We start from the raw sequence: 27,828 nt of genomic DNA, 5'->3' as shown, positions 1-27,828 counted from the left end.
GATACTCAGAAAAAAGTCCTTTAAAAATGCCCAAACTTTTGGAAAAAAAAGAAAGCCCAAACTAGGCAACCAAGAGGAAGGCCTGCTCTCCCTGCCCCCACCCCAGGCACCCTCAGGCTGGGGGTGGGTGAGGGGGCAGGGCCTCTAGGCTTGGGCACCCACAGTGTCCCAGCCTCTCATCAAAGAAAACCCACTACAGAGAACCAAGAGGGTGGGGCCCTCCACCTGCCCCCTCTCACAAACCAGCCCTGGCGCCCAGGAAATGACGGGCCACTCCCCTTATTGATGAGACCCAGCGGACAGGCCCATGGACTCCCAAAGGCAAAATGCAGATTCCAGGCCCCGTCTGCCACTCGGGGCTCCGCTTGGGGCTCCCGGGGCCAAGGGCAGTCCCCACCCTCTACCTGCTGCCCTAGTTTGCAGCTCCCCCCAGCCCCTCCTCTACACCCAACTCAACCTACTCTTATCTCTGGTAAGAAGAACCGGGATCCCAGAAGGACTGGAACAGCTTATACAAGCCGCAGGTGTCTGGGTCACAGGGGCAACTCCCCTCCCCCAGCCTCAAGGCTTTCAGGAGGCTCTGTGCTCTGGGGAGCTTCCTGGGGGTCAGGCTGGTGTTAAGCAGGGGTTTGGGTCTCAGCCAGAGCCTCATGTTCCCTGCAGAACGTGCAGGGAAGGAAGGGGTCAGGGCTTAGAGGAGGGGGGCATGGAGGACCAGCAGGGCCACGTGGGACCTCAGCAGTGTGGCCCCATCCCCGCCCCCACCCCCTGACGCCCAGGACTCTAGCAGAGGTGCCAGCCACTGGGGCGATGGGGAAGGAGACAGAGGGCAGGGCAGGGGCGGGTGCAGAACCAGGTGCCCTCATGAGCCAGCAGGTTTAGGCAGAAACACACTCCAGAGACAGAAGCGGGGTCTTTGCCTTTATTGTTTGGGGTTTCTCCGCATGTAAACATGAGACCCCTCCCACCCCATCCCCAGGTGCCTCTGGTACCCTCGTCACTGAGTCCCCACAGAGTCCCCTTTAAAATCACCAATATAAAAAAGGAGAGCGGGAGGGAGGGAGGGAAGGTCTGACCACCCCCCAGGCTAGGCTGCTTCTTGTCAGCTGGCAGGGACAGGCTGGGGGGTGTCGTGGGGCAGAGGGGAGCGTTGGCTTCCGCACAGGCACGAACAGGTGTTCCCAGTCCTGGGGAGGGGGCCCCAGCTGGGAGGGGGCTCCACAGGTCTAGACTGCAGACTGTTGCAGAGCTAGTGGTTATAAAGTGTGCAGGTGGGGGAGGGGGCGGATGGGGGCCTGTGGGGGGAGGAGAGAGGACACGTCAGGATGTGGGAGGCCTGGGGCCCCCAGCTCCCCGGGGAGCCCCATCCTGAGGCAGGAACTAGCGAAAGCTGCCTCCCTGTTCTGGCGGCCAGAGGAGCTGGGGGAGTCCATGTGCACCCGGTGGAGGCAGGGATGGCCCCACGGCTCTGCCCAGAGCAAATGAACTGCGGCGGCTGAGAGGTGAGGGGACAGGAGGTTGAGGCCACCTCCTGCTCCAAGGAAGGCACTTGCAGCTGATGTGGCGTCACAGGAAGGCATGGCTTGGCGGACGAGGAGGACAGAGGAGCGCAGCAAGGGGGCCCGAGCCCCCGCCTCATGCAAACATGGTCAGCTGTAACCACTGCCGGTCAGAGAGGGCATAGAGAGTGGTCAGCCAGGGCAGAAGCCCCAGGTCCAGCCTCCCAGCTCCATGGCTCACGGGCTGCCGTCTCCTCCCCCTGTCAAGGGCAGGAGGGCGAGGGACCCTCTGGGGAGGGGGCCACTCTTACCTCCTCTACCCCTGGGGGCCCAGGCTGCTGGCTCCAGTGCAGGCCTCCAGGGGCCTGGGACTCCCTGCCCCGCCCCGGCCCACCGCCATGGGGTGGGGTGTGGGTGAGAAAAACCCACTGCCCCTGAGCCCTTCCCCCAACCGACCAGAGAAGAGTCCCACCTTAAACAAGTCAAAGGTCACCACTCCATCCAGATCGGTGTCCAGAGTTTTGAAAAACCCTGTGTGTTCAAGAAACGATGAGGTGGGAGGAGGACTCAGTTCGAGGGCTGGCCCCACATCCCGCCTCACCCTCCACCTCCCCACGGCACCCCAAACTCTCGTACCCTCACAGCCAGGGAGCATCTCCCCCTGCTGCCCGAGAGCCCCCTCCAGAGTTCCCTCCCTACTCCTCAGTTCCTGGCAATCAGGCTGTGTGGACCCCCAGCTCCACTCCCCGAGACCCCCATGGGAAGGGGGCGCCCACGGGAACACTCACGGAACATGGTCTCCAGCCGCACCAGGCAGCACACGAAGTTGTCGAAGTCCACGGCCAGGTCAGGCTCCGAGTAGCGGGTGATGATGAGCTCGTAGAGCTTCTTGTTGAGCTTGAAGCCTGGCCCAGGAGAGCAGGTGAAGCACCGGGAGGTGCAGGAAGGGGGACGGAAGGCTGGGCGGGGTGAACCCTGGGTGGGGGTTCCTGGGCAAGTGCTGGCCCAGAGAAAGCTTGAGGACCCAGTATGCCCCACCCAGGAGCTGGCCATCAGGGCCCACAGGTCTAGTTTCATCTGCTCGGAAAGCCCTGACCTCATCCTGAAGTGGGACTGTGAGGGTGAGCCCTGCATGGCTCCCATTGTAGCCCCTGGAGGCCAAATCTACTTCTCCCTGGCTGTGTGGCTCCAGGCCAGTCACTTCCCCTCTCTGAGCAGGCACTTTTCTCTGTGCTCAGTGTGATAATAAAAGACCCTATCCTCAGCAGGCTGCAGTGAGGACAAAAAGAAATGCTGATAATAGTCACCAGAAGAAAAAGGCAGTTAGGTGGCTGTTATCACTTCACCACCATTGCCATCAACACCCCTGCCCTGCCCCCTCTCCCCTGCCCCCGTGGGTGGGCCAGTGCCCTGGGAGCTGTCAGGGAAGCGACCCGGGGCCATCTCCCTGGTGGCTCCACAGGTCCTGCCCGCCCTCAGGCCTCACCTGCAAACTCAATGGCCATCCGCATCTCGTAGGCGCTCATGCTGCCGGACTTGTCCAGGTCAAACTTCCGGAAGATGGACTGGGGTGGGGGCAGAGGGTGAGGGCTCGGTAAGCACCCAGCCCTTCCCATCCGCCCAGCGTGGAGGGTTACCGAGGGTGGGGGGAGAGGGGGTGAGCCGCTGGGACATGTGGGCTCAGAAAGGCAGAAGCCAGGGTGAGGGCTTGGGAACCACACAGTCAGTCCGAGAACCAGAGGCCCGCCGCCCGCTGTGATCGAGGCCGCAGAAGAGGGGAGGGTGCTGCCGGCAGGAACTACCCACCAGGTAATTGCGGATCCGGTTCCACAGGATGTTGAACTCCACCAGGCCCAGTTTGCCATTGCCGTCGCGCTGGGTGGCCGTTAAGAAGAAAACTCCACAGCTTAGACCAGACACCGGGTGAGCGGGTGCTGAGCACCGAGGGGAGGGGAGACTGGCCGTGGAGAGAAACCCGAGGCAGGGGAGCGGAGAAGCCGCAGGAGCCGCCCAAGGCCAGGCCTGAACGGGGTAGGCTGGAAGGGGCATTCACAAGCTCCAGCCTTGGGGTCACCTGTGGACGAGGCCCTCCCCTGTCACTTGACACGGCCCTGCGCCTCAGTTTTCCCCCCAGTCAAGGGGAGGACGCCAGGAAGAAGGAACTGGCCCGTCCACACCTGTCCTTTTCCCCGCGCTGCTCCTGGGACGGGTCACCCACAGCCCTTCCTGGGCCGACGTCCCAACCCCGGGCCCTGCTCAGCAGGATACATCCATGAGGTTGACCATACTGCGGCAGGACTCCAGGCTGAAGCCCGTGGTCCGCAGGTCTTTGTCTGCAAGAAAGACCAGTCTCAGCACCTCAACCCGGCCAGGGCCCCAGCCTGCCCCGTGCTGGGCACTCTGCGTGGGACAAAGGGGCAGGGAGGCACCATTCCCGTCCCCTGGAATCTGAACTCTAGCTGAGGAGGTGTGTAGTATTGTTTTTATCATCAGAAAAAGGAGTTTAAAGTATTCTAGGAGTCAAGCCGCTGACCCAACAGCCACATCAACACCACGATTAGATGTGAGTAAAAAGGAACAGTGCTAGACAGAAGTGAAGGAAATGGAGTAGAAAGATGCAGCAAAGGTGGTCCCGGCAGGGCTAGGGGTTGCTGCAGGTCCCGAAGGGTGAGAAGAGCAGGAGAGAGGGGTTCTGGGCTGAGGGAAAAGCATGGACAGAGGTCGGAGGTCAGAGGTCAGAGGCGGGGGCTAAAGGGAAGGCTGAAAGGCAGCTGCTTTCAGCTGTACACCTTGGGAGGTGAAGCCAGTCACCTGTCACCTGCCTTCTGGGAGGAAGGGGGCTGGCACACCGGCCCTAAGGTGCCATCAGCCAGCTAAGCTGCTGCTTTTTTGAAATATCAATCTATTTATTTATCTGGCTGCGTCGGGTCTTAGTTGCAGCATGCAGGATCTTCCTTGCGGCACATGGACTCTCCAGTTGTGGCACAAGGGCTTTGCTGCCCCTGGGCCAGGGATCAAAGGTGGATTCTTAACCACTGGCCCACTCCCCAGCTAAGCTCCTAATCACACCAAGGCCTGGAGCTCAGGCACAGAGAATGGGATCTGGCAAGAGGAGCTTAGGAGGAAAAAGGGGGGTGAGCAGGGTTCTGAAAGGCAGTGGAGGGTGCCAGCCCTCAAAGATCGAGGGGCTGGGTTCAGCCCAGGGTGGGAGGAGAAGGCTAGATCCTGGAGTCTGGAGGAATGGGGGATGAGGGGGTGGAGGCAGGGCACGGGGTGGAGAGCAGTTGCCCGGGGACACTCACGTTTGCTGATGATCCTGTTGAGGATGGTCCGCAGCTCCTTGACACTGATCTCCAGGTCCTGGGGGGAGAAGGAGGATGGCATCTGCCTTGGGGAAACCCCTCGGTGCCCTATAACACCCGGCACCAGGCCCAGCCTACCTCCCCTGCTAGTTGTCTGAAGAGGGACTTGAAGTTCTCATCAATCTCCTCTTCTGAGAGCACTTGCTGGAGGGAGAAGGCGGGGAGAGCAGGTCAGGGGCACCCCAGCCTGGCCTCTGCATGGCCAGCAGCTGCAGGCGGGGCTGGGAGCACTCATCAGCTCGGTGTCACTTCACTTCAGAGCCTCACTCTCCTCATCTGTAAAATGGGAACCCAGCCCCTCCTCTACCCCTGCCCAGAACTCCTGTGGTCTAAATGTGGAGGCAGAAGTTCAGTCCAATGATGAGGGGCGAGGCTGGATCCCTGTTGCATGACCATGTTCCCTAACTTCTCTGAACCTGAGTTTCCCTCTGAGAGGAGAGATGGTGACAGCATCCTGACACGGTTGTCATGGAGGAAACTGGCTGACCCGGGTAAACAGCTCAGCACAGACCCCGTAGAGAGCAAGAACCCAAGGGCCCTCCACCATTACTATCACCAAGTCCTTTGCAAACTGTAAAGTGCTTGGCAAGTGAGGGATGTGTATGGCTACTGCCAGGAGGGGCTCTGCCCTGCCGGCTGGAGACAAAGACACAGGCCACCCGGGTCCCCATCGTGCACCCAGGGCGGGGGCAGGGCACGTACCTCGTCGGGGAGATTGGCCTGGACCTGGTCGTCCAGCTCTCTGCAGAGGGTGGGGAGAGAGAGGGGCCCGTCAGCGGGGGTTGGGGTAGCGAGGGCGTGGCGGGAGGAAAAGGGGAGACGGGGGAGGGGCTTTCTACTCACTGGGTCCCCGCGCACTTCTCTGAGAAGAAACGCAGCACAAAGTCGCCCTCCTTGTTAGGCTCGAAGGTGGAGGGCACCACCACGTACTCCCCAGGCGGCAGGCGGAAGCGGGTGCTGACCTCCCGCAGGTTGATGAACTGCTCGGACCGGGCCCGGGATGCATTGGCCAGGAAGAAGTCTCGCTTCAGGTGCACGGCCGGCTGGCCCACCAGCTGGTGCAGGGAAGGGAGAAGTGGGGGCTGCAGCTCAGCCCACCCTTAGGAGATGCCCCCAAACCTAGACCCAGACCTCAAGCTCCAGGTTCTGGCCAAGGGGCCGGAGAGCAGGGTCACGGCTCAGTCACCCACATTCGGTCACATTGCTTGTTTCCTCATCTGTAAAATGGGTATAAGAGCCCTGCCTACTCCACAAGGGTGAGAGGAGGAGACACCATGGAAGTGAACGCAGACAGCAAGGGAAAACCACTAGACCATTCAGGTATGACCTAAATCAAATCCCTTACGATTATACAGTGGAAGTGACAAATAGATTCAAGGGATTGGATCTGATAGACAGACTGCCTGAAGCACTATGGACAGAGGTTCGTGACATTGTACAGGAGGCAGTGATCAAAACCATCCCCAAGAAAAAGAAATGCAAAAAGGCAAAGTGGTTGTCTGGGGAGGCCTTACAAATAGCTAAGAAAAGAAGAGAAATGAAAAGCAAGGGGAAAAAAGGAAAGATAAACCCATTTGAATGCAGAGTTCCAAAGAATAGCAAGAAGAGATAAGAAAGCCTTCCTCAGTGATCAGTGCAAAGAAATAGAGGAAAACAACAGAATGGGAAAGACTAGAGATCTCTTTATGATATGGACCTAACAGAAGTAGAAGATATTAATAAGTGGCAAGAATACACAGAAGAACTGTACAAAAAAGATCTTAATGACTCAGATAGCCATGATGGTGTGATCACTCGCCTAGAGTCAGACACCCTGGAATGTGAAGTCAAGTGGGCCTTAGGAAGCATTACTATGAACAAAGCTAGTAGAGGTGATAGAATGCTGAGCTATTTCAGATCCTAAAAGATGGTTCTGTGGAAGTGCTGCACTCACATGCCAGCAAATTTGGAAAACTCAGCAGTGGCCACAGGGATGGAAAAGGTCAGTTTTCATTCCAATCCCAAAGAAAGGCAATGCCAAAGAATGCTCAAACTACCACATAATTGTACTCATCTCACATGCTAGCAAAGTAATGCTTAAAATTCTCCAAGCTAGGTTTCAACAGTACATGAACCAATAACTTCCAGATGTTCAAGCTGGATATAGAAAAGGCAGAGGAACCAGAGACCAAATTGCCAACATCTGTTGGACCATAGAAAAAGCAAGAGAATTCCAGAAAAATATCTGCTTTATTGACTATGCCAAAGCCTTTGACTGTGTGGATCACAACAAACTGTGAAAAATTCTTCAAGAGATGGGAATACCAGACTACCTTACCAACCTCCTGAGAAATATGTATGCAGGTCAAGAAGCAACAGTTAGAACCGGACCTGGAACAACAGACTGGTTCAAAATTGGGAAAGGAGTACGTCAAGGCTGTATATTGTCACCCTGTTTAATTAACTTATATGCAGAGTACATCATGAGAAACGCTGGGCTGGATGAAGCACAAGCTGAAATCAAGACTGCAGGGAGAAATATCAACAACCTCAGATATGCAGATGACAACTCCATAATGGCAGAAAGCAAAAGGAACTAAAGAGCCTCTTGATGAGAGTGACAAAGCTGCCTTAAAACTCAACTTTCAAAACACTAAGATCATGGCATCTGGTCCTATCACTTCATGGTAAGTAGATGGGTAAACAATGGAAACAGTGACAGACTATTTTCTTGGGCTCCAAAATCACTGCAGATGGTGACTGCAGTCATGAAATTAAAAGACACTTGCTCCTTGGAAGAAAAGCTATGACAAACCTAGACAGCTTATTAAAAAAGCAGAGACATTACTTTGCCAACAAAGGTCCATTTAGTCAAAGCTATGGTTTTTCCAGTAGTCATGTATTGATGGAATAATTGGACCATAAAGAAAACAGTGCTGAAGAATTGATGTTTTTGAACTGTGGTGTTGGAGAAGACTCTTGAGAGTCCCTTGAACTGCAAGGAGATCCAACCAGTCCATCCTAAAGGAAATCAGTCCTGAATATTCATTGGAAGAACTGGTGCTGAAGCTGAAGCTCCAATACTTTGGCCACCTGATGGGAAGAACTGACTCATTAGAAAAGATTGAAGGTGGGAGGAGAAGGGGACAATAGAGGATGAGATGGTTGGATGGCATCACTGACTCGATGGACATGAATCTGAGTAAGCTCCGGGAGGAGGTGATGGACAGGGAGGCCTGGCATGCTACAGTCCATGGGGTCACAAAGAGTCAGACACAACTGAGCGACTGAACTGACTGATGACACCATGAAATTACTTTCTTATCATCCTTACCAGGAGTTTCCCATATAAGACACTGCAGGGCCCTCTAGACAAGGCACCTCACTTATGCTCATGGGAGCCCATGAGGCTTAGAGCTTAAGCAACTTGCTCAAGGGCACAGAACACTCAGCCCACCCACTACCCCGTTCCCAACCAGCATCCCAGATGTCCTCAGTGTAAAGAGTCAGACAGGAAGAGCCTCATGGGTGCGGTTCAGGCGGGGCTCTGAGGGTCAAGGTTCAAATCCAGCCTCCTTACTTGTTACCTGCTCTGACATGGACAGTGTTTGCTCTGCCCACTGAACAGTGGGCAAGGGGTTGGGGGCACTGTGTGAGCCCCCAAAGGAGGTGACGTCTTAGCTCTCTACGTGTGGGCGTGCCGCTGTCCTGCTCCCTCTGGGCACCATCAGGCCACATGTGTTCAAGGGTGTGTAAATCCAGGTGAGTCAGGTGCCACACCTACCTCTGGAGGGACCTGCCGGAGAAACGAGGGGAGTTAGAGATACACGTTTGGCCCAGGGGCAGGGGGTGTGATGTGTGCCACACAGGGGCCCCGAGTTCTTTGGATGAAAAGGACAGGATGGGGAGACCAGGAGGGTTAGGGATGGGCCTGGGGCTACTGTTGCCTCAGACCTGTTTTCACGCCAGAGGGCTCTCTTGGTCCCTGGAATGCCCTGCACCTCGGCTCTGGACCGGAGTCTCCAGGATTGCCCCCTGGGGGGCCAACTGAGAAGTCCTCCAGTCCAGGGACATCAGACATCCACACCAATCTGCTGCTGGGGGCTGCGGGCCCGGGCAGAGGCTGTGACTGTCCTTTACCCTCACCAGGGAGATCCAGAAGTGTCTGTATGTGGCAGGGCCCTCCATGGCCAGCATCTGCCTACATACTTCCCAGATGGGGAGCTCACTGCTCCTCCAGGGCAGACCACTTGCCCACTCCTTTCTGAAACTGAGCCAGGCGGTCTGTCTCCCAGGCATTAGCTAAGTCAGAGCTCTGCCCAAGTGCAGCCTGCTGGCCTCGGAGGACAGGGAGAAGAATCTCAGGATCTCCCCTTCTCCTGGCTAAACATTTTCCTCACCCACTATCCGCCTCCCGGGAAGAATTTTAGGCCCTGGCTGCCCTAGTCCTGGTGCCTCCCCAAGGTCGGGTTAGACTGTGCACCTCACGGGTGTGACCGGCCCCCGTTGTCCCAGGATTGGCAGCTGTCACCAAGTCCTCCGGAGCCCCCTGGCGCCCCCTGGCGGAGCTCGCCGGGAGGCCGCTTTCTCTGCCGCGTTCCGCGCGAGCCGATCCGCCCACTCACCTCGTAGACAGCGAAGCCTATGGTCTCCATGTCGCGGCCGAAGCGGCGCTCCCGACGGCGGTGCTTCTGCATGAGGGCGAGCAGGAAGCTGCAGCCTGACTCGCGACCCCCGTAGTCGTCGTGGTCCGGGTCATCTGTCTCCTCCAGCCGGATCTTGAACTGGGGATTCACCCAGAAAGTAGCTGCAGGAGGTAGAGAGGCGGGGATCAGAGGAGACGCGGAGGAGAGCAGCCCCCCATCAAGCCTTCCCTCCTCCACGTGTTCATTCAGCAAATATCGCTGTGTCCTCCGTGTGCCAGGTGACATGTGTGCGGTGGGGACACACGCAGTCCCTGCCCTCAGGAGCTCGCATTCCAGAAGGAGAGGCAACGCGCGTGCAAGTCGGGCTAGTCAATGGGACGGTTACAAAGAAAGCAAGCTGGAGTTGGGCAGGGAAGGAGTCTTCAGGTGACCTGTGAGCTGAGACCTGGAGGGCAAGGCCTGGGAAGCAGGACAAGGCAGAGAGAGAAAAAAGACCCACAGCGGGGGCTCCAGTGAGCAAAGGGGATCTGGGACGGTGACGGGTCAGTGGTAAGAAGTGTGGACTGAATCAGAGAGCAAAAAGACCCCCTGACAGGTCTGCACTGCGAGGGGCGTGATTGGATTAGGGTTTTAGAAGGTGGCTGCTGTGTGGACAGTGACTTGGAACAGGGGCAGAGAAACAGGGTCTGAGGCGAGGCCACAGGGCTGAGGGAGACTTGCATTTCTGGCTGTTTAGTAACTCAGCTGCCTGAACAACCCCCCTGACTAGAACAACAAAGTGCGGGACAGAAAATACAAAACCTCCTTTTAAAGGTACCAGTGAGTCCAGCATTCCCTCCCCCCACATACCAAATGAACATTAATCAAAAAGATAGATAATAAGCGAGGGTGTAGAGAAATCAGAACCTCACATACAGCTGGTAGGAACATAAAATGGTACAACTACTTTGCATAATAATCTGGCAGTTACTCAAATGGTTAAACATAGAATTACCACATGACCCCATGATCCCACCCCTAGGTATATGTATGTATGTATGTGCATATATATGTACACACATGTATATGTATGTATATACACACATGTGTATATATGTGTGTATATACATATATGTATATATCTCCAAGACTAATGACAACATGTGGTGGTGGTGGTTTAGTCGCTAAGTCATGGCTGACTCTTGCGACCCCATGGACTGTAGCCCGCCAAGCTCCCCTATCCATGGGATTCTCCAGGCAAGAGTACTGGAGTGGGTTGCCACTTCCTTCTCCAGGGGATCTTCCTGACCCAGGAATCAAACCCGGGTCTCCTATACTGCAAGCAGAATCTTTACCGACTGAGCTATGAGGGAAACCCCTCTACAAAAGCTATGAGGGAAGCCCCTCTACAAAAAGTTCTATAAAATGGGAGGTGCTTTTTGTCTCAGCCAGAAAGTCTTTACTCAGACCATCTTTTCTAAAGTAGTTTCCACTGTCATCCTAGCAACCTCCAGTTTCTTAGCATCTGCATGTGTACTGTCTCTTCAGTCACCTCCAACTCTTTGCCACCCTATGGACTGTAGCCCACCAGGATCCTCTGTCCATGGGGTTCTCCAGGCAAGAATACTGGAGTGGGTTGCCATTTCCTTCTCCAAATGACAACACATGTCCACACAAAAAACTTGTATGTGACTATTCAAAGTAGCATTATTTATAACTGACAAATGATAGAAACAACCCAATTTGAACAAAATGTGATATAACACAATAATGGAATATTATTCAAAAAACGAATGGAGTACTGACACATGCTATATAACAAGGATGAACATTAAAGACATTATGCTAAGTGAAAGAAGCCAGTCACAAAGGATCACATGTTGTATGATTCCATTTATATGAAATTATTTTCTGGAACAAGCAAATCCATATGAGACAGAAAGTAGATTAGTGGTAGGATAGAAATAAGGGGGAGAAGTGACCTGGGAGTAACAGCCAGGAGTGTGTAGGGTTTCTTTGGGGGGGTAATGAAAATGTTCTACAATTGATGTGATAATGGGTACAGAGCTCTATGAATACAGTGAAGGCCACACTGGATTTTACACTGTAAAATGGGTGAAATATATGGTATGTGAATTTTATCTCAATAAAGCTATTTTTAAAAAATGGAAACTGAGAGCCATGAAAGGTAAATAATGCCAAAGGACTTCTACGGACTCATAGAGACCTGGAGTCCTGCCTGGGCACAAGGGCAGGAGAAAAGTCCAACAAGAGATCCCAGCAATAAAACTGGAAGCTCTGTGAGGAATGCCAGCAGTGGAAGTGTGAAAGAAAATAAAACCACTGGGAGGAAGGAAAGCATTCTCTGAGAATTTACAACCATAAGCAGCCTTCTCATGAGCTTGCAGTTTTAATTCATCCTGCCTGTGAGGTAAAAAAAAAAAACTTAAGGAGAGAATTTATATTTAAGAGTCATGGCTTTGGAGTATCCCAGGTGACTGGCAGAAACACTCGAGGAACTTAACTTCATCCAAGAACTCAAAGAACTCCCACAGATATACTTCTAGGTCAAATAAGCTAAAAACCTCACAAGGCTGAGAACAAGCAGCCACAGTGGACAAACCTCATGATGGCTGAGACTGACCAGCCATGATGGATGAAAAGCAATTTGCCAAGACTTCAGATACTGAAATTATCGGACATGGACTATGGAAGACTGAGCTTACTATGTTTGAAGAAATGAATGAGAAGCTGAAATATATGAGCAAGAATGAACAGATTAGAAAAAAGCCATTAACACTTCCAGAAATAAATTTTTCAAGTGAAATTAAGTATTTGGTGGAAAGATTAACCAACTGCAAAAAAGAAGTGAATTGAGAATGGATCTAAAGAAACTACCCAGAATGCAATCTAGAGATTCAAAGAAGGACCATTTAAGAGACGTTAAGAGATCTAGAGGATTGACTGAGGAGGTCTTGCTTACATTTGATTGGCATTCTCAAAGCAGAAAATAAAAAGACTAGGAAAATGGTATTCTAAAAGAGCATGAAAAAAATAAATAAATAAATAAAAGAGCACAGGTAAGCATTTTCTAGAATTGCTGAAAGACATCAATCTTCATATACAGGGGGCTCAACAAATCCAAAACAGAATCCCCAGCTCAGCACATCATTGTCTAACCGTAGAATATCAAAGAAAAGTAATCTTAAAAGAGGAAAGACAAACATTTCGGAAGACACGGTAGATGGGCAGAGTCCAGACTCATAGAGCACCAATGGCAGCACAGTCAAGAGTAAGAGCATCTCCAGGGAGGCGAGAGCCATGTCGATTCAAGATTCAACATCCAGAGAATCGTCAAGAATGAGCACATCATAAAGGCATCTTACACAAGTTCTGAGAAAATTTATTACCAAAGACCCTCACTAAAAGAAATTCAGAAGGATATATTACAGACAGACAGAAAAAGACCTCAGGTGAAAGGTCTGAGTATGGTGAGCAAGAATATTAATATTATGTGGGTACTCAAACAAACATGGATTATACCAAATGATGGGGATGATGATGGTGCTTACTTTAGGACAGGCAGGAAATAGTTAAGGATTAAAATACTAGCTAAAGATAGCATATTGAACAAAGAGAGGATGTGATCCAGCTCAAACATTTTCAGGTCTTTATACTGTTCAGGAAGAGGGTAAAGATACTGATCAACTAACTTTGGAAGTTATTAAGCAAGCTCTTATATCTTCCAAACTCACAGAGGGAAAAACTAGCAGACAGAAAAGAAAAGAACTCACTCTAAAAGAAGGCACAGCAGGAGGGATGAACAGAAAATGCATAGTAAGTCTGCTGAAATAAATACAAATATATCAGTAACACTATGAATGTAAATGGGTTAAATTTTCCAATTGAAGGACAATGTTTTCCAAATCTATTAAAAAATAGTCATATGCTATTTATAAGAGATAACACTGAGCTATAGAAAGATCAGACATCAAAGAGTATAAAAAGACATACCACAAAAACAGTAATCAACAGAAAACTGGAATAGCATAGTCACACAGACAGAAACAGACTTCAAAGTAAAAAGAATTATTAAGATGAAGGTGGGCACTAGAAAATAAAAAAAAGTTTAATTCACCAGGAACTTAAAACAATTTTAAACTTGATACACCTAAAATCATAGCTCAATATATGTAAAGAAAAATAATTGACAGAAATAAAGGGAGAAATTGGCAAAGCCAACAGGATGGTGTGAGATTTTTATTATCCCTCTTCCAATAATTGATAGATTAAGCAGACAAAATAATCAGTAAGTTTGATACAATGAACAACTGTAGAAGATTCCCTCTAAAATTCAGAGAATAGTCAAGAGAATAGACCTGTCAAGAGAATAGACTCCAGATTGGGTTAAATCCCATCTCAGCCACTTATTAGTGACGTTGGTAAACTATTTAATTTCTCTGTGCCTCACTTTCTCCATCTGTAAAACAGTGATAATATATATATATTATGTGATTATATTATATATTAATATATATATTATATTATGTGATAATATATATATATGAGGGATATAACATCCCTCATAGGGTCAGTGTGAAAGTTAAGTAGATTATATTTTAATTTTTTTTTTTTAATTTTATTTTATTTTATTTTTTTTCAGTGGGTTTTGTCATACATTAACATGAATCAGCCATAGAGTTACACGTATTCCCCATCCCGATCCCCCCTCCCACCTCCCTCTCCACCCGACTCCTCAGGGTCCTCCCAGTGCACCAGGCCCGAGCACTTGACTCATGCATCCCACCTGGGCTGGTGGTCTGTTTCACCATAGATAATATACATGCTGTTCTTTCAAAACATCCCACCCTCACGTTCTTGCTCAGCATACAGTACACAACATGAAAGTGTTAACCAGTCTTTTTAAGAATACATGAATATTCATGCTGGGCCATTGTACCAGCTTCTGTTTATTTCAAAGTTATGATCTTATATAGATCATATTTTCTGACTGCAAGGAAATTAAATTAAAAATCAACAATAAAATAGGGAACTCCCTGGCAATCCAGTGGTTAGGATGCCACATTTCCACTGCACAGGGCTGGCCAACTGTTGGCTTCATTGATTTTTCTCTATTATTTCTCTATTTCATTTATTTGGCTCTTCTGCTTGCTTTGGGTTTAGTTTGCCCATTTGCTAGTTCCTTAAGGTAGAAAATTAGGTTATTGTTTTGAGTTCTTTTTTAATATAGGTACACAGTGTTTTAACTCCTACCTTATGTGATTTCTCATTTACATTACTATTTCTTTGAGATAAACTCATTCTACGGGGCAGCATTACCTTGACACCAAAGCCAGATGAAAACATCATAAGAAAAGAAAATTACAGACCAATATCACTCATGAATAACAATATAAAAATCCTCAACAAATACTAGCAAACCAAATCCAACAGTTTATTAAAAAGATTACATGCTATGAAATAAGATTTATCCCAAGAATGCAAGAACAGTTCAATATAAGAAAATCAACCAGTGTAATACATTACATTAATAGGACACAGGGGAAAAAAAATACACGACCATCTCAATTGAGACAGAAAAGGCACTTTAGAAAATCCAACACAAATTCATGACAAAAACATACATAAATTTAGGAGTAAAAGAGAAATTCCTCAATAAGAAAAAGGGCATTTAAGAACATTTAAGTAATATATTCAGTGGTGAAAAAAAATGAAAGCTTCCTCTCCAAGATCAGGAACAAGATGTCTCTTACACCACTATTATTCAACATTGTACTGCAAGTCCTAGCTAGATCAATTAGTCAAGAAAAAGAAAAAGGAACCAAATTAAAAATGAAGAAAAAAACTATCTCTACTTGCAAATGACATGATCTTGTATGGAAAAACCTGAAAAATTAGAATATTAGAATGAATAACAAATTCAGTGAAGCTGAAGATTACATCAGGACACAAAAAACAGTTGTGTTTCTATACACCAACAATGAAAAGAAATCAAAACAGGAAATTAAGAAAACAATATCTTTATAAAGATATTGTTTTCTTAATATAAAATACCTAGGAATAAATTTTACCAAGGAGTTGAAAGACTTATATACTTAAAATTACAAAACTTTACTGAAACAAAAAAGACATAGAAAAGTCAAAAGATATGTTCACGGATTGGAAGACGTAATATTATTAAGATGTGAATAATACTCAAAGTAATCTGCAGATTCAATGCAATCCTTATCAAAATTCCCACAGAAGTGAAAAGCAGATCCTCAAATTTATATGGAATTTTAAGGGTCCCAGAAGCTAAAATAATTTCGAAAAAGAGCAAAGTTGGAAGACTCATACCCCCTGATTTCAAAACTCACTACAAAGCTAAAATAATCAAAATAGTGTGATATTGGAATAAGAATAAACAGACACATAGACTAAAAGGATAGAACTGAAAGACCAAAAGTAAATCCATACATAAATGGCCAAATGATTTTTGACCACTGGGTGCCAAGATCATTCAATGCATAAAGAATAGTCTTTTCAACAGATCCTAGGACAGCTGGATTTCCATAATCAGAAGAACTAAATTGGGCACCTATCCCACACCATAAACAAAAACTAACTCAAAATAGATCAACAACCTAAATATAAGAGCTAAAATCATAATGCTCTTAGAAGAAAATGCAAAGATAAATGACCTTGGATTTGGCAATGGATTCTCAGCTATGACACCAAAAGCACGAGCAATAAAAGAAAAACTAGAAGATTGGACATCATCAAAATTAAAAACTTTGGTGCTTCAAAAACACTATTAAGAAAAAGAAAAGACACCCAACAGAATGGGAGAAAATACATACAAACCATCTGCCTCATAAGGCTCACATCCAGAATATATAAATATATATATGAAGAATACATGAGAAGACAAACACCCAATCTAAAAATGGGCAAATGATTTGAATAGACATCCCAGAAAAGATACACAAATGGCCAATAAATACATGAAAATATACTAAACATTATTTGTCACTATGGAAATGCAAGTTAAAACTGCAATGTGATACTACTTTAAACCAGCCAGGATGGCCATCATAAAAAAGGTGGACAATAAGTGTTAACAGGATGTGGGGGAAAAAAAAAGGATGTGGAGAAATTGGAACCCTCATGCACTGATAGGAGGAATGTAAAACAGTGCTGCCACTTTGGAAAACAGATCACAGTTTCTCAATAAGGTAAACATGGAGTTACCATACAACCTAAAAATTTCACTCCTACTTGTAGACCTAAGAGAACATATGCGTATACAAACACATGTACATAAGTATTCGGAGCAGCTTACTCACAACAGCCCCAAACTGAAAATCATTCATCAATTGAGGAATGAATAAGCAAAATGTGGTATATCCATGTCATGGAATATTATTCAACCTTACAAATGAAATGAAGTATTGATCATGCTGCAACATGGATGATCTTTGAAAACACAATGCTAAGGGGAAAAAGCTAGGCACAAAAAGTCACATATTGCATGATTCCATTTTTATGAAATGTCCAGAACAGCAAATCTACAAAGACAAAATTAAATTAGTGGTTACCAGGGATTGGTGAATGAGAGGGTTAGGGAGTTACTACTAATGGATATAAGATTTCTTTTGCAGGTAGTGAAAATGTTCTGGAGTTAGGTAACGGTGATGATTATACAGCATTGTGAATATATTAAAAACCACTGAATTGTACCCATTAAAAGTGTAAATTTTATGGAATGCAAATTATATTACAATTCTTAAAAATATTACATATCAAAACTGTATAACTCAAAGGTACACACAGAAAAAAATTAATGAAGTAAGCATCTAATTTAAGAAGTCATAAAATTACAATTGCATCAAAAAGAATAAAATACCTAGGAATAAATCTGACTAAGAAGGTAAAAGACCTGTTCTCGGAAAACTGCAAGACACTGAAGAAAGAAATTGGAGAGGACACAAACAAATGGAAAGTTATATCATGCTCATGGACTGGAAGAACTAATGCTGTTAAAATGGCCATACTACCAAGACAATCTACAGATTCAATGCAACCCCTATTACAATACTAATGGTATTTTTCACCAGACTAGGACAAATAATTCTAAGATTTGTATGGAAACACAAAGATCTTGAATAGCCAAAACAATATTAAGAAAGAAGAACAAAACTGAGGTAGCACACTCTTACTTCAAGCTATACTACAAAGCTTCAGTAATCAAAACAGTATGCACAGGTTGCTTAGTATCCCACTTTGGACACCATATATTGTCAACTAAAAAAATATAGAAAACTGCTAATAAGAATAAAGGATTTATTTGGGTTCTTTAAAAAACAACAACAACAACAATATGGTACTGGTAGAAAAACAGACACGCAGATAATGGAATAGAACAGAAAGCCCAGAAATGAACCCACACTTATATGGGCAATTAATCTATGACAACGAAGTCAAGAATACACAATGAGGAAAAGACAGCCTCTTAAATCAATGATGTTAGGAAATCTGAAGAACTACATGCAAAAAAAACAAAACTCAACTATTTTCTCACACTATATACAAAAATAAACTCAAAATGGAATAAAGATTTAAATGTAAGACCTGAAACTATAAAACTTCTAGAAGAAGCCATAGGCAATACACTCTGACATCAGTCTTAGTAATATTATTTTGAATCTGTCTCCTCAGGCAAGGGAAACAAAAGCAAAAATAAACAAATGGGACTACATCAAACTGAAAAGTTTCTGCACAGCAAAGGAAACCACCAACAAAATTAAAAGACTGCCTACTGAACGGGAGAAAGAAACTCATAGGAGATCACATTTGTGGTAATTATTGGCGAGGGGTAGAGGCAGAGAGAATTGGATGAAGGTGGTCAAAAGATACACATTTCCAGTTATAAAATGAATAAATACTAGGGATACAATGTATAACATGATAAATATAGCACTGCTGTATGTTAGATATGAAAGTTGCTAAGAAAGTACATTCAAAGAGCCTAAGAGTTCTCATCATAAGGAAAAAATACATTTTTTTTCTATTTCTTTAATATTGTATCTATATGATATGATGGATATTCACTAAACTTATTGTGGCCATCATTTTATGATGTATGTAAATCAAATCATTATGTTGTACATCTTATACAATGCTGAATGTCAATATATCACAATAAAACTGGAAGGAAAAAATGTCGTAAAATAAATTCTAAAAATAAATCCAAAGAAAGCAGATGAATGAAATAACAAGCAAGAAAGATTCATAATATGGAAAAAAAATACTAGAAAGAATAAAGTAAAAAATCATTTTATTTTAAAGACTTATATTGACAAACCCCTCACAGGATCAATAAAGACAAAAGAGACAATGAATAAAACAGATGTTATCATTACAGATGAGGTAAAGTATATTAAGGATAACTTCATGTTAATAATTGAGAAAACAAGATGCAAAGGATATACTACTAGAAAATAAAACTCCTCAAAATAGTTTCAAGGGAAAGCAGAAGATGTGAAAAATTCAATGACCATAAAAGATACTCAATATCAAAAGTTAATCTTCACATAAATAAAAGGCCTGGTAGTTTTCTAGACCAGCTTCACTAAACATTCAAACAAGAAATCATCCTCACCTTATGCAAACTCTTCCAGAAAAACAGGAAAAGAGAACATTTCCCAGTTCACTTTGCCAGTCAAATATAGCACCCATATCAAAACTAGATAAAGTAAGTATGAGAAAAGAAAACTATTGGTAAACCTCACTCATGAATGTGGATGCAAAATTATTGTATAAAAAATTTATATCATTACTCTGTTGTTTTATCTCAGGAAGAATGTAAGGTTAATTTAATATGAGAAAAGTGATCAATGTAACTTATTGTTTTAACAGGTAATTTAAAACAGCCAATTCTAATAATAAAGTTATTTCATAACATTAAGTTTCATTACTCTCATAAAAGGTGCATACACACACACACACAAAAAATCTAGAGTAGAAAAGTTTTTAGTGATGAAATCTATAGTCAACATTTAATAGTAAAAGCTTTTCCTTTGAAAGAAGGGTAAGACCAGAATATAGTGAATGCTAGTGGGCAAGCAGCAAGCCTGACCAGCACATTAGACAAGAATGAATATGTAACAAAAGTTACAAGCATTGAAAAGAAAGAAATTTATCATTATTGGCAGATGCTATACTGTCAGTTAGAAAACCAAAACAAGTACAGAAAAATGAGTAAAATTCATTACAGTTTAACAAGCTTGCCAGATGTAGAATAAACTTAGAAGGTCAGCTGCATGCTACAGTGTCAGCAATGACCTGGTAGATGTCATTTAAAAAGAGATACCATTTACAACAGCAACAAGATGATAGAGTACCTAGGAACAAATCTCAACAGATGTATAAGCCCTTTACAATGAAAATTATAAAATTTTATTGAAAGACACTAAAGACCAAAATAAAGAGACATGGCACATTCTTGGATAAGAAGAATCAAAACTGAAAAGATGTCAATTCTCCCCAAATTGGTCTATATAGTCTATGCAATTCCAAATTAAAATCTCAAAAGGGCTTTTTGTAGGACTTGGTAAACTGATCCTGAAATTCACACAGATGAAACACAATCAAAAGAAGAAAACCAGAAAGAAAGAGCAAGAGGAGCTAAGAGACTCTTGAAGAAGGAATTCATCCTGCCCAAATGCAGGATTTATAAAGCTTAGTTCCACAACCAGGATTCAAACATGCACCCCCTACACTGGAAGCACAGTCTTAACCACTGGACCACAGCAAAGTCCCCAGGACTTAAAAATCTATAGCTACTAAACCAATGCACAAGGAGCAAAGGGGTAGGCTGAGGGACAGAAAGGCAACTCAGAAACAGACCCACGTATGTGGGAACTGTATGGAAGGGCTGGACCTGCAGGGAAGGGACAGACTTCCCAGTACACAGTACAGGGAACAGTGGTCATCTGTTGGGGAAGAACTGAAATTAGATTCCTGTGAGGGAGAAGAGTGCTTGAACACAGAGGGCTGGGAGCCAGGCTGAGAGCTGCTGGAGGAGGCAGGACGTGAGAACAGAGCAGTGGTGGTGGATTTGACAAAACCAAAGGGACAAGGAGCAGCTGCAGCAGCGTGGTGGGGACGCAAGGTGGACTGGAGCGGGTTAAGCACTGAGCTGGAATGAGGAAGGAGATGGGGAGGGAGGCCATCTTGAGAAACTTCACTTTGAATGGGAGCAGAGAAATGAGCGGGGAAGTGGGTTCCAGAGACAGGCAACTGTTTGGAGGCAGGCAATTTTCCCTTGTGACCCAGAGCGTGAGGTGACAGGTGAAGGAGCCTGAGGGAGAACGGGGTCTAGAGCACAGGTCAGGGGCGGGAGTGCCCCTGAGCGGGCACAGTTCTGCCACTGTCGCAGGCAGGAAGGCAGCAAAGACGGGCACAGGTCCAGACAGGCTGGGGGACTTGGAGGTGGGACTGTGAGGGGTGTCCTGTGAAATCGGACAACAGTGACAGTGAGGAGGCAGGTCTGAGGAGAGGCTGGGAACATACTAACCAACAGTGGAATTGCTGGGCTCACACAAAGTGCATATCTGAGGTCTGCGGCTGTGAATTCACAGGGAAAGTACTGCCCTAAGTGTGTGATTTCTCTCCAGGCCCAGTCAGCGGTTCTGGAGCCGGTGGAGAGGGTTCAATTAGGATTACGGTTGTGCCAGGTAAGAGGACCAGAGGGAGCCAGGAGCCAAGAAACTCGTTTGCAGGGACAGCATTAAAATGCTGACTCCAACCTGGCAAGGATGAGGATGCTAACCTGTTAAGAAGAGAAGGCAGGGTGGCAGAGGAAGGATACCCACGGACCCCAGGGAAAGGTGCCAGAAGGACCAAGGAGGGAGACGGTGGGCCAGGAGGAAGGTCTGGAATGAGGAGTGACAGGAGGTGGCTGGACAGCAAGGAAGTCTCCTCTGTCGGCACCCCGAGCTCAGGCTCCAGCAAGGCAGTCAAAGGTGGCTCTTGGGAATTTACACATTTTCATCCTCAAAGTAAATTTGCAAAACCAGCAGAAACTACCCCTATCTTACAGGTGAGGAAACTGAGGCTCAGACAGAAGACATGTCTTGTCCAGGGCAGCAGGGCCCAGGACCCGCCCCCCAGGTCACCTGGGTAGTTGCGGCAGCCCCCTGCGGTGCTCCCCCGACGCCAGGTGCCCTCGTACAAGGTGGTGTTCCAGTTGCGGAACCTCTGGCTCTTGAGCGCGTCGGGCGTCAGGTTGCAGATCTCCAGGCGGGTGAATTCACGCATGAAGTCTCGGAATGACATCCTGGGGGGGTCATGGTGAGAGTGAGCCAGGGTGTCCAGTCGGAGCATCAAGAGACAGGGCACAGCTGGGTTTCGGGGGGGGGGGGTTGGGAGCTGGGGTGCCCACTCAGGCTGAGGTGGGGGCTGCTCACCAGAACTCCCCGTCCTCCATCTTGACCCGGAGCTGCTCCCGCACGTAAGGGTCCACGCCATTCCACTCCGAGGAGCTGCGGGCAGAGGGCACTGCCAGGGGCTGGCGGCCACTGACCTGCCCAGACTCTGTCCCTGGGGGCCTGTCCTTCCCCGGCCCAGGTCAGGAGGCCTCCACAAGATCAAGTCCAGAGACCCCAGTCCCAGAGGTGATCTTATGAGGGCCAGGTCAGACACCTCGAGGATGCTCGCAGGCGGGCACAGCCGCCCGCACGCACAGCCTGAGCTTTGCCAGGGCAGCCCCCAGACCCAGTCACACGCAGGTGGGCCCCTCTGTTCAAACCTGAGCCCACTGTGGGCTGGCAGAGGCCCCAGCAGAAATGCCAGCGTCACTGAACAGTCGTCCCAGGCCTCCCCAGCCAGCGTCCGTAGCCCCTCACCCGTCACTCCAGGCTCCCGTCCACTCCACCTCGCCCCAGGGGTTCCGCATCCGGATCAGGTTCACCATCTGGCCCTGGTAGTTCACCTGTTCCCCAGAGCTCCCGTCAGCGCCCGCTTCTGGCACATACTTTAACACCCCTTCCCGCCACCTCATCCTCACAGAGCCCCGCTCAGCACCCAGCACCCACGTCAGAAGCGCAGCTGAGAAGCCTGTCTGGGCATAAACTGCTGAGGGAGGCAGCTCTACACGCAAAGTACAGTAAATCAGGGTGGGACAAGATAACCATCTCTGGGTGAGAGTCCCCGGGAGATAGGGAAGGTGCTGCTGGAGGTCACGGGGAGAGTCGGCCTCTCCCACAGACTTGGCCATAAGCCAGAGAGTCAAGGAGGCTGGAACCACCCTTCGGGGAAGACCTCCATCTGGGGCGGTACCTGCTTGGCCCCAGTCACAGAGTAGGCGTGGCCCTTCACCAGCTTCTTGAAGGTGACGGCCTCCATGTCCAGAATGCTGGAGATCTGCAGAAAGACACGGGCTGCAGCCACTGTCCCCACCCCCATTCAGGAGATGAGCCCCGAGGCTTGGCTTTCCCTTGCATATACCCACCGTTACTGGGAGCGATAGGCAGGACCCCTGACCCCATCTCAGTGTCTGGAAGGGGGGCTGCTGGCCACTCCACCAATGTTACTGCTGGTGAGGGGGCCCGTGCACCCCACTGACACTGCTTTTGGCCAGAGCTGGCCAGACCCTGGGCAAACATGCGCGAACACAAACATACAGCCATGCAAAGCCTCTCCCCTCACCCAGGAGCCATGAGGTCCTCAGGGGACATCATGTGGAGGGACACAGGGAGGCAGAGAAGAGGGGTGAGCAGAGACGAGTCGGGTAGGACTGGGGAAGAGTGCGGCAGCGGGGTTAGAGTGGAGAATGCAGTGATGGTGGGGGGTGGAGGCCGAGATCAAGGATGAGGGGGGTCTGAAGATGAGTCAGGGAACATAAGAGCAACTGAAGGAATGAATGGGGAGCATGGGGCCCATGGGAGCTGGGACACAGGAAGAGCTACGGTCAGGCTATGAACTGGACAGTGAATGTGTATGGCCTCAGATGACAGGAAAGAGGAAGTCGAAAAACATGCTGAGGTCTGAGGTTTTGGGGACCAGGAGGAAGCCAGGCTTGGAGGTGGAGGACAGGACTGAGGTGATAAGCGAGGCTGGGTGAGGATCTGGGGATGGTGTGAGGTGAAGGACAGGGTCTGGAGCAAAGCCCGCAGAAAGTCTGAGGCTGGGCTGAGTAGAGAGAAGGAACCACTAGGAGACTCAGGATGGGGGAGGCACTCACATCGATGGAGCAGCCCAGAAGGGAGCCACGCTCCAGGGCCTTGAGGATGATGTTGTAGAGGTCGCTGGGTGCCTTCCGCAGCTCATACCACTCGGTGACTCCGCCGGTGAAGTCCTCAAAGCCCTCAGAGGTGCTGCCTCCTGAGAGGGCCTCGTAGCTGCCATTCACCCTGGGGATGGCACAGGTCAACACTCTGCACCGAGCAGGACCCCCCACCCTGGGGGTGGCCCGGAGCTGTCCCTGGGCCCCCACTCACTTGGCGTAGGCCTTCTCCAGCAGGGCGCTCCAGAACTCATTGCCTTGGGCAGAGTGCACGAACACCAGCTTCCCATCCTTGGTGGGCAGCAGGTCATCCACCACCACGTCCACCCACTCACCAAACTGCCACAGCTGGGGGAGGAGGGGCATAGTGAATCCCTGCTTTGAGATCCCTCAGGCCTGAGGTCAGGCCTCAGCAGCTCTGCCACTCACTAGGTATCTGATTCTAGGCCATGCATCCTAGATCTGAGCAAATCATCCTCTCCCAGCCTGTTTCCCTCTCCACAAAAGGGAACAGTAATGCCTTCCTAATGGGAAAACTAAACAAGATTAGGCAGGTAACGCCTGTAAGGCAGCATTGTTGATATTTTTGCTTCTTCAGGTACAAAGACGTTGCAAAACCCTTGGACCTTGGCTCTGCTGGGACCTACCATGACCCCAGACTTTCCCCCTCCCCACCATTCTAGACCAGGGTGTGTGTGTGTGTAGCGAGTGGGGATACCTAGGTAAATTAGGTGTGGAATGAAAATGAGGGATCCAGATCCTTCAACCACAAGGTGGACTGGATTCCCACAATCGCGGGCTTACTTCAAAGATGCCTTGAAAGGCAAGTTTCCCAGTGGGAGAAGGAGTTCCGCACTGGGGGCCGTGAGCATGCAAAACAATGGGGCAAAAGGGAGGAGGTGCATCCACAGCGCTGGGTGTGGAGGAAGTGAACGGGCCAATCAGAGGCCGCGGAGGATCGGATTGGCGGAGTGAGAGGAGGGGGTGGGGAAAGGGCAGCGAGGCCACGCCCCTGCGGACCCGCGCTGGTAGGTGCCGCATTGTGGGTCCCGCAAGTCAAGCCATAGGCGCCAAGGCCGGTGAGGATTAGGGCAAGGTGCTCCCTGACTAGTCGGAAGGAAAGGACACCAGCACCAGGGGGTCTCATCCAGGGTTGCTGGGCGTGTCTCTTCCCCAAAATGAGCCTACTGAGAATTCATCAGTGTGATTTGAAAAGTGGGCCCCGTGCGCCAAGAGCATCAGGAAAAGCTGGTTTAAATAAACTTTATCCTGAGTCTTTCTTTGCCGCAGGGCTGGAGACTGCCAGAGTGCAGGAGGAGTTGGGGGTGAGGGGGTCAGGGGGAGACTGAGGCCAAGGGTGTAGATGGCCACAGGTGATAGCCGATTTTCCCCAGCGGAACATTATTTCTCAGACAGGGAAACTGAGACCCTGAGGAGGAAAAGGGTTTGTCCCACAGGACATAACCCAGAGAATTTTCTCCTCTTCTAAGCACTTTTTTTCTCCAGTACAACCAGCCAGGAAAACTGCCAGCCAAAATACCTGCCCAACCATTTCACACATGACAGATTCTCACACATGACAGACCTGAGATGGAATCAAGAGGTCAAATACTTTTGGGGTGGGGGTGGGGGCTGGTCCGGCAAGGTGCGGCCCTGAGCCACCCTAACTTCAGGGTTCCCCCTGCCCATCTCCAGTGCCTGCTACCCCTCTCTCCCTCACCGCGCCCCCCACCCCTCCCCGACCTTGTCCAAGGTGCATGTGGGGCTCCTCACCTGGAAATGGAAGATGCCAGCGTAGCCATCCTGGAAGCTTTGGCCATGTGGAACTACTCGGTGCAGGAGGGTGTCATTGAGGGTAAGGGAGGCGATGGCAGCCAGGAGCCAACAGTCCCCTGGGATAGGAAGGATCCACGTCAGGTCTCTCTACCCGTCTTCACCCAGTGAGTGCCATCCTGGGGAGAACCTGGGACTCCCCGGGCAGGGTGCCCCTCAACTTACAGAAAAGACCCAGGAATCTGGGCAAACCAGCCCCAGCACTGAGAGCCAGAGCCTGCTCGGGCTTGCAGGAGGGAGAGGCTGAGGCAGAGCAGGAAGGAACGGGCACAGGGAACTACCACGGAAAAAACACTCGGAATCCCCCAGGGCCTACCCAGTGCGCCCTGGCAGATGTCCGTGCGGGTGGCTCCATCCACGATGAACTGGGGGTTTGAGAACAGCTCCTGCAAGAGACCCAGAGTCCTGTCTCTGGGCCAGCCCCTCCTAGAAACTGGAACCCAGCCGTCCCAGACCCCACTCTAGGGACCTGGCGTCCTATTCCCACTCCTCACCCAGGAAGGGGGTAAACTGAATTCCACCCAGGGTGGCCCCTCTCACCGTGGGACGCTTCCACTTGATGCCATAGGTTTTGGAGGAGTTGGGGCCCAGCTCCTTGAAGCCCAGGCTCTGGGGCACCGGGGGGAAAGCCTCGTCACGGAAGAGGGCCCCGCTTTGCAGGCAGTGAACCCGCAGCTGCTCGTAATCCTGGCCCAGGTACTTGATGGCATTTTCATGGCGGCCCAGGCCCAGCCCCTTGGCCCGCTGCTTCTGCACTTGTGCAGACACCCCGGTGCAGTACACCGGAGTGATGAACTCCTCGGCCATCCTGTGGGACAGAGGGGCCCGGCTCAGAACCCAGGCCTTCCCAGGACTAGAGCTGGGGCTCCGATCTGCTAACACTGCTCTCTGGCCCGCTGCCATCCTTTCTCCCCAAGCCTGTGGTTTCCCCGCCTCCTCACTAAATTAGGGCTGGCAACCATACCTCTCTGCTCCCAGAATCCACGACAGGGGGCTTCCCATCCCCCAGGTGCGCTGGCCACCATCTCCCTACCCCCCACCCAATGCTACCACCTCTCCGTTCCCAGACTCCCATTGTCCCGGGTCTGCAGGCCTGCGGTCAGCCAGTCAGGTGGGGAAGGGCGGGGCCCGAGATAATAGCACAAGGAACAAGGAAGGTGGGAGACCCCGAGGCAAGTCCTCTTTGAATGCCCCACTCCCCAGACTAGTCAATCGCCTAGGCACTGGCCCCTTTCCCAGGCTTGGGGGCTGAGAAGTCCAGGCAGTCCGGGGTCCCCCTCCCCAGGCTCCTGAGACGGGTTGAAGGATCAGGGCTGCTCGGCCTCAGTCCTTTCCCCTCCCGCCCGCCCCCAGTCCAGCCTCTGGAGACAGTGAGGAACGCAGCCTGGGGCGGGCTCCGGAGCCTTGCGGTTCCCGAGCTCCCGCCCCGTTGCAGGCACTCAGAGAGCCCGGGGGGAAGGCAGCCCCGCAGCCAGGATCCAGGCCAAGCTGGGGGAACACCGGGCCGGCCTCACCCTCCTTACCTGGGGGAGGAGTGTTGGGGGGTCGCTGCGGTACCTGCGCTGGCTTCCCGGGTGGCAGCTGAGGACAGGGCCCAACCAGGAAGAGCGCTCCTCCCCGCCCTCCTCCGCCCCTCCCTTCTCCTCCTCCTCCTCGGGCTTCCACCCGGCTTCCTCTCCGCCCTCCCTTCTCTCCCGGCACCTTCTCCGACGATCTCTCTAACTCACGGTATCTCCCCGGCCCTCCTCCGCAGACGCCGGGCCAACTCCGCGAGAGGACAAATTAGTCAAAGGCAGAGTCGTCCCCGGGGAGCGGCCAGCGCCTGTCGGGTTGGGGAGGGCTGGGGCCCGGCCGCCAGGGCAGCGCGGGGGAGCGGAGGGGGAGGACGCGACAGGGGGTATTTTTAACCAGGGGCAGCAGCTCGAGTTGCAAGGCCGGGCGGCCCCACCCCACGCGGCGGCTCCGGAGGGCATTCCCGGGAGTCCAGCCCTGAGGCGCCACCTCCCGCAGCCCGGGGTCCGTCCCCCTCCCCTCCGCGGAGCCGCAGCTGTCCCCCCACATGGTCCCCGCCCCGCGCGCCCCTAGTGTGCGGCCGAGATTACCTCGGGCTGCGGCAGCTGCTCGGAGGAGGGGCCGGGCCGGCGGCGGGCAGATCCCTGCCGGACGCTCTGCAAACGGCAGCCCCACCCCGCCGGGTCCTCGCTGCAGCCCGGCTCCTGGGCTGGGCCGGTTCCCCGCCCCCA

The 27,828-nt window shown here is 49.9% G+C and overlaps 1 protein-coding gene across 1 annotated transcript; it reads right to left on the bottom strand.

Moving 5' to 3' along the window:
* Positions 1-908: 908 nt before the first annotated feature.
* On the bottom strand, positions 909-27,828 carry CAPN1 (calpain 1). Its single transcript, XM_065937709.1, has 22 exons — positions 27,688-27,828; positions 26,126-26,393; positions 25,902-25,971; positions 25,526-25,644; positions 23,967-24,100; positions 23,711-23,879; positions 22,807-22,890; positions 22,374-22,459; positions 21,936-22,010; positions 21,645-21,805; positions 9,466-9,647; positions 8,625-8,636; positions 5,705-5,916; positions 5,564-5,603; positions 4,940-5,005; positions 4,802-4,859; positions 3,768-3,832; positions 3,306-3,374; positions 2,986-3,064; positions 2,288-2,404; positions 1,972-2,030; positions 909-1,662 (listed from the first exon to the last, which is right to left on the bottom strand). Exons 2-22 carry the CDS (start codon positions 26,390-26,392, stop codon positions 1,636-1,638), a joined length of 2,151 nt encoding a protein of 716 aa, XP_065793781.1. The 5' UTR covers position 26,393; positions 27,688-27,828; the 3' UTR covers positions 909-1,635.

Source organism: Muntiacus reevesi, chromosome 5 (assembly GCF_963930625.1).
Source record: "Muntiacus reevesi chromosome 5, mMunRee1.1, whole genome shotgun sequence".
Lineage (NCBI taxonomy): Eukaryota > Metazoa > Chordata > Mammalia > Artiodactyla > Cervidae > Muntiacus > Muntiacus reevesi.
Note: the sequence above shows the minus strand (reverse complement) of the source record. Positions and strands in the feature narration are given on the sequence as shown.

Coding starts and splice junctions, on each gene's coding strand:
- CAPN1 (XM_065937709.1), bottom strand. CDS start 26,392: ATGGCCGAGGAGTTCATCACTCCGGTGTACTGCACCGGGGTGTCTGCA. Junction 25,645..25,901: donor CATCTGCCAGGGCGCACTGG/GTAGGCCCTGGG, acceptor TTCCTATCCCAG/GGGACTGTTGGCTCCTGGCT. Junction 3,375..3,767: donor GTATGGTCAACCTCATGGAT/GTATCCTGCTGA, acceptor ACGGCCACCCAG/CGCGACGGCAATGGCAAACT.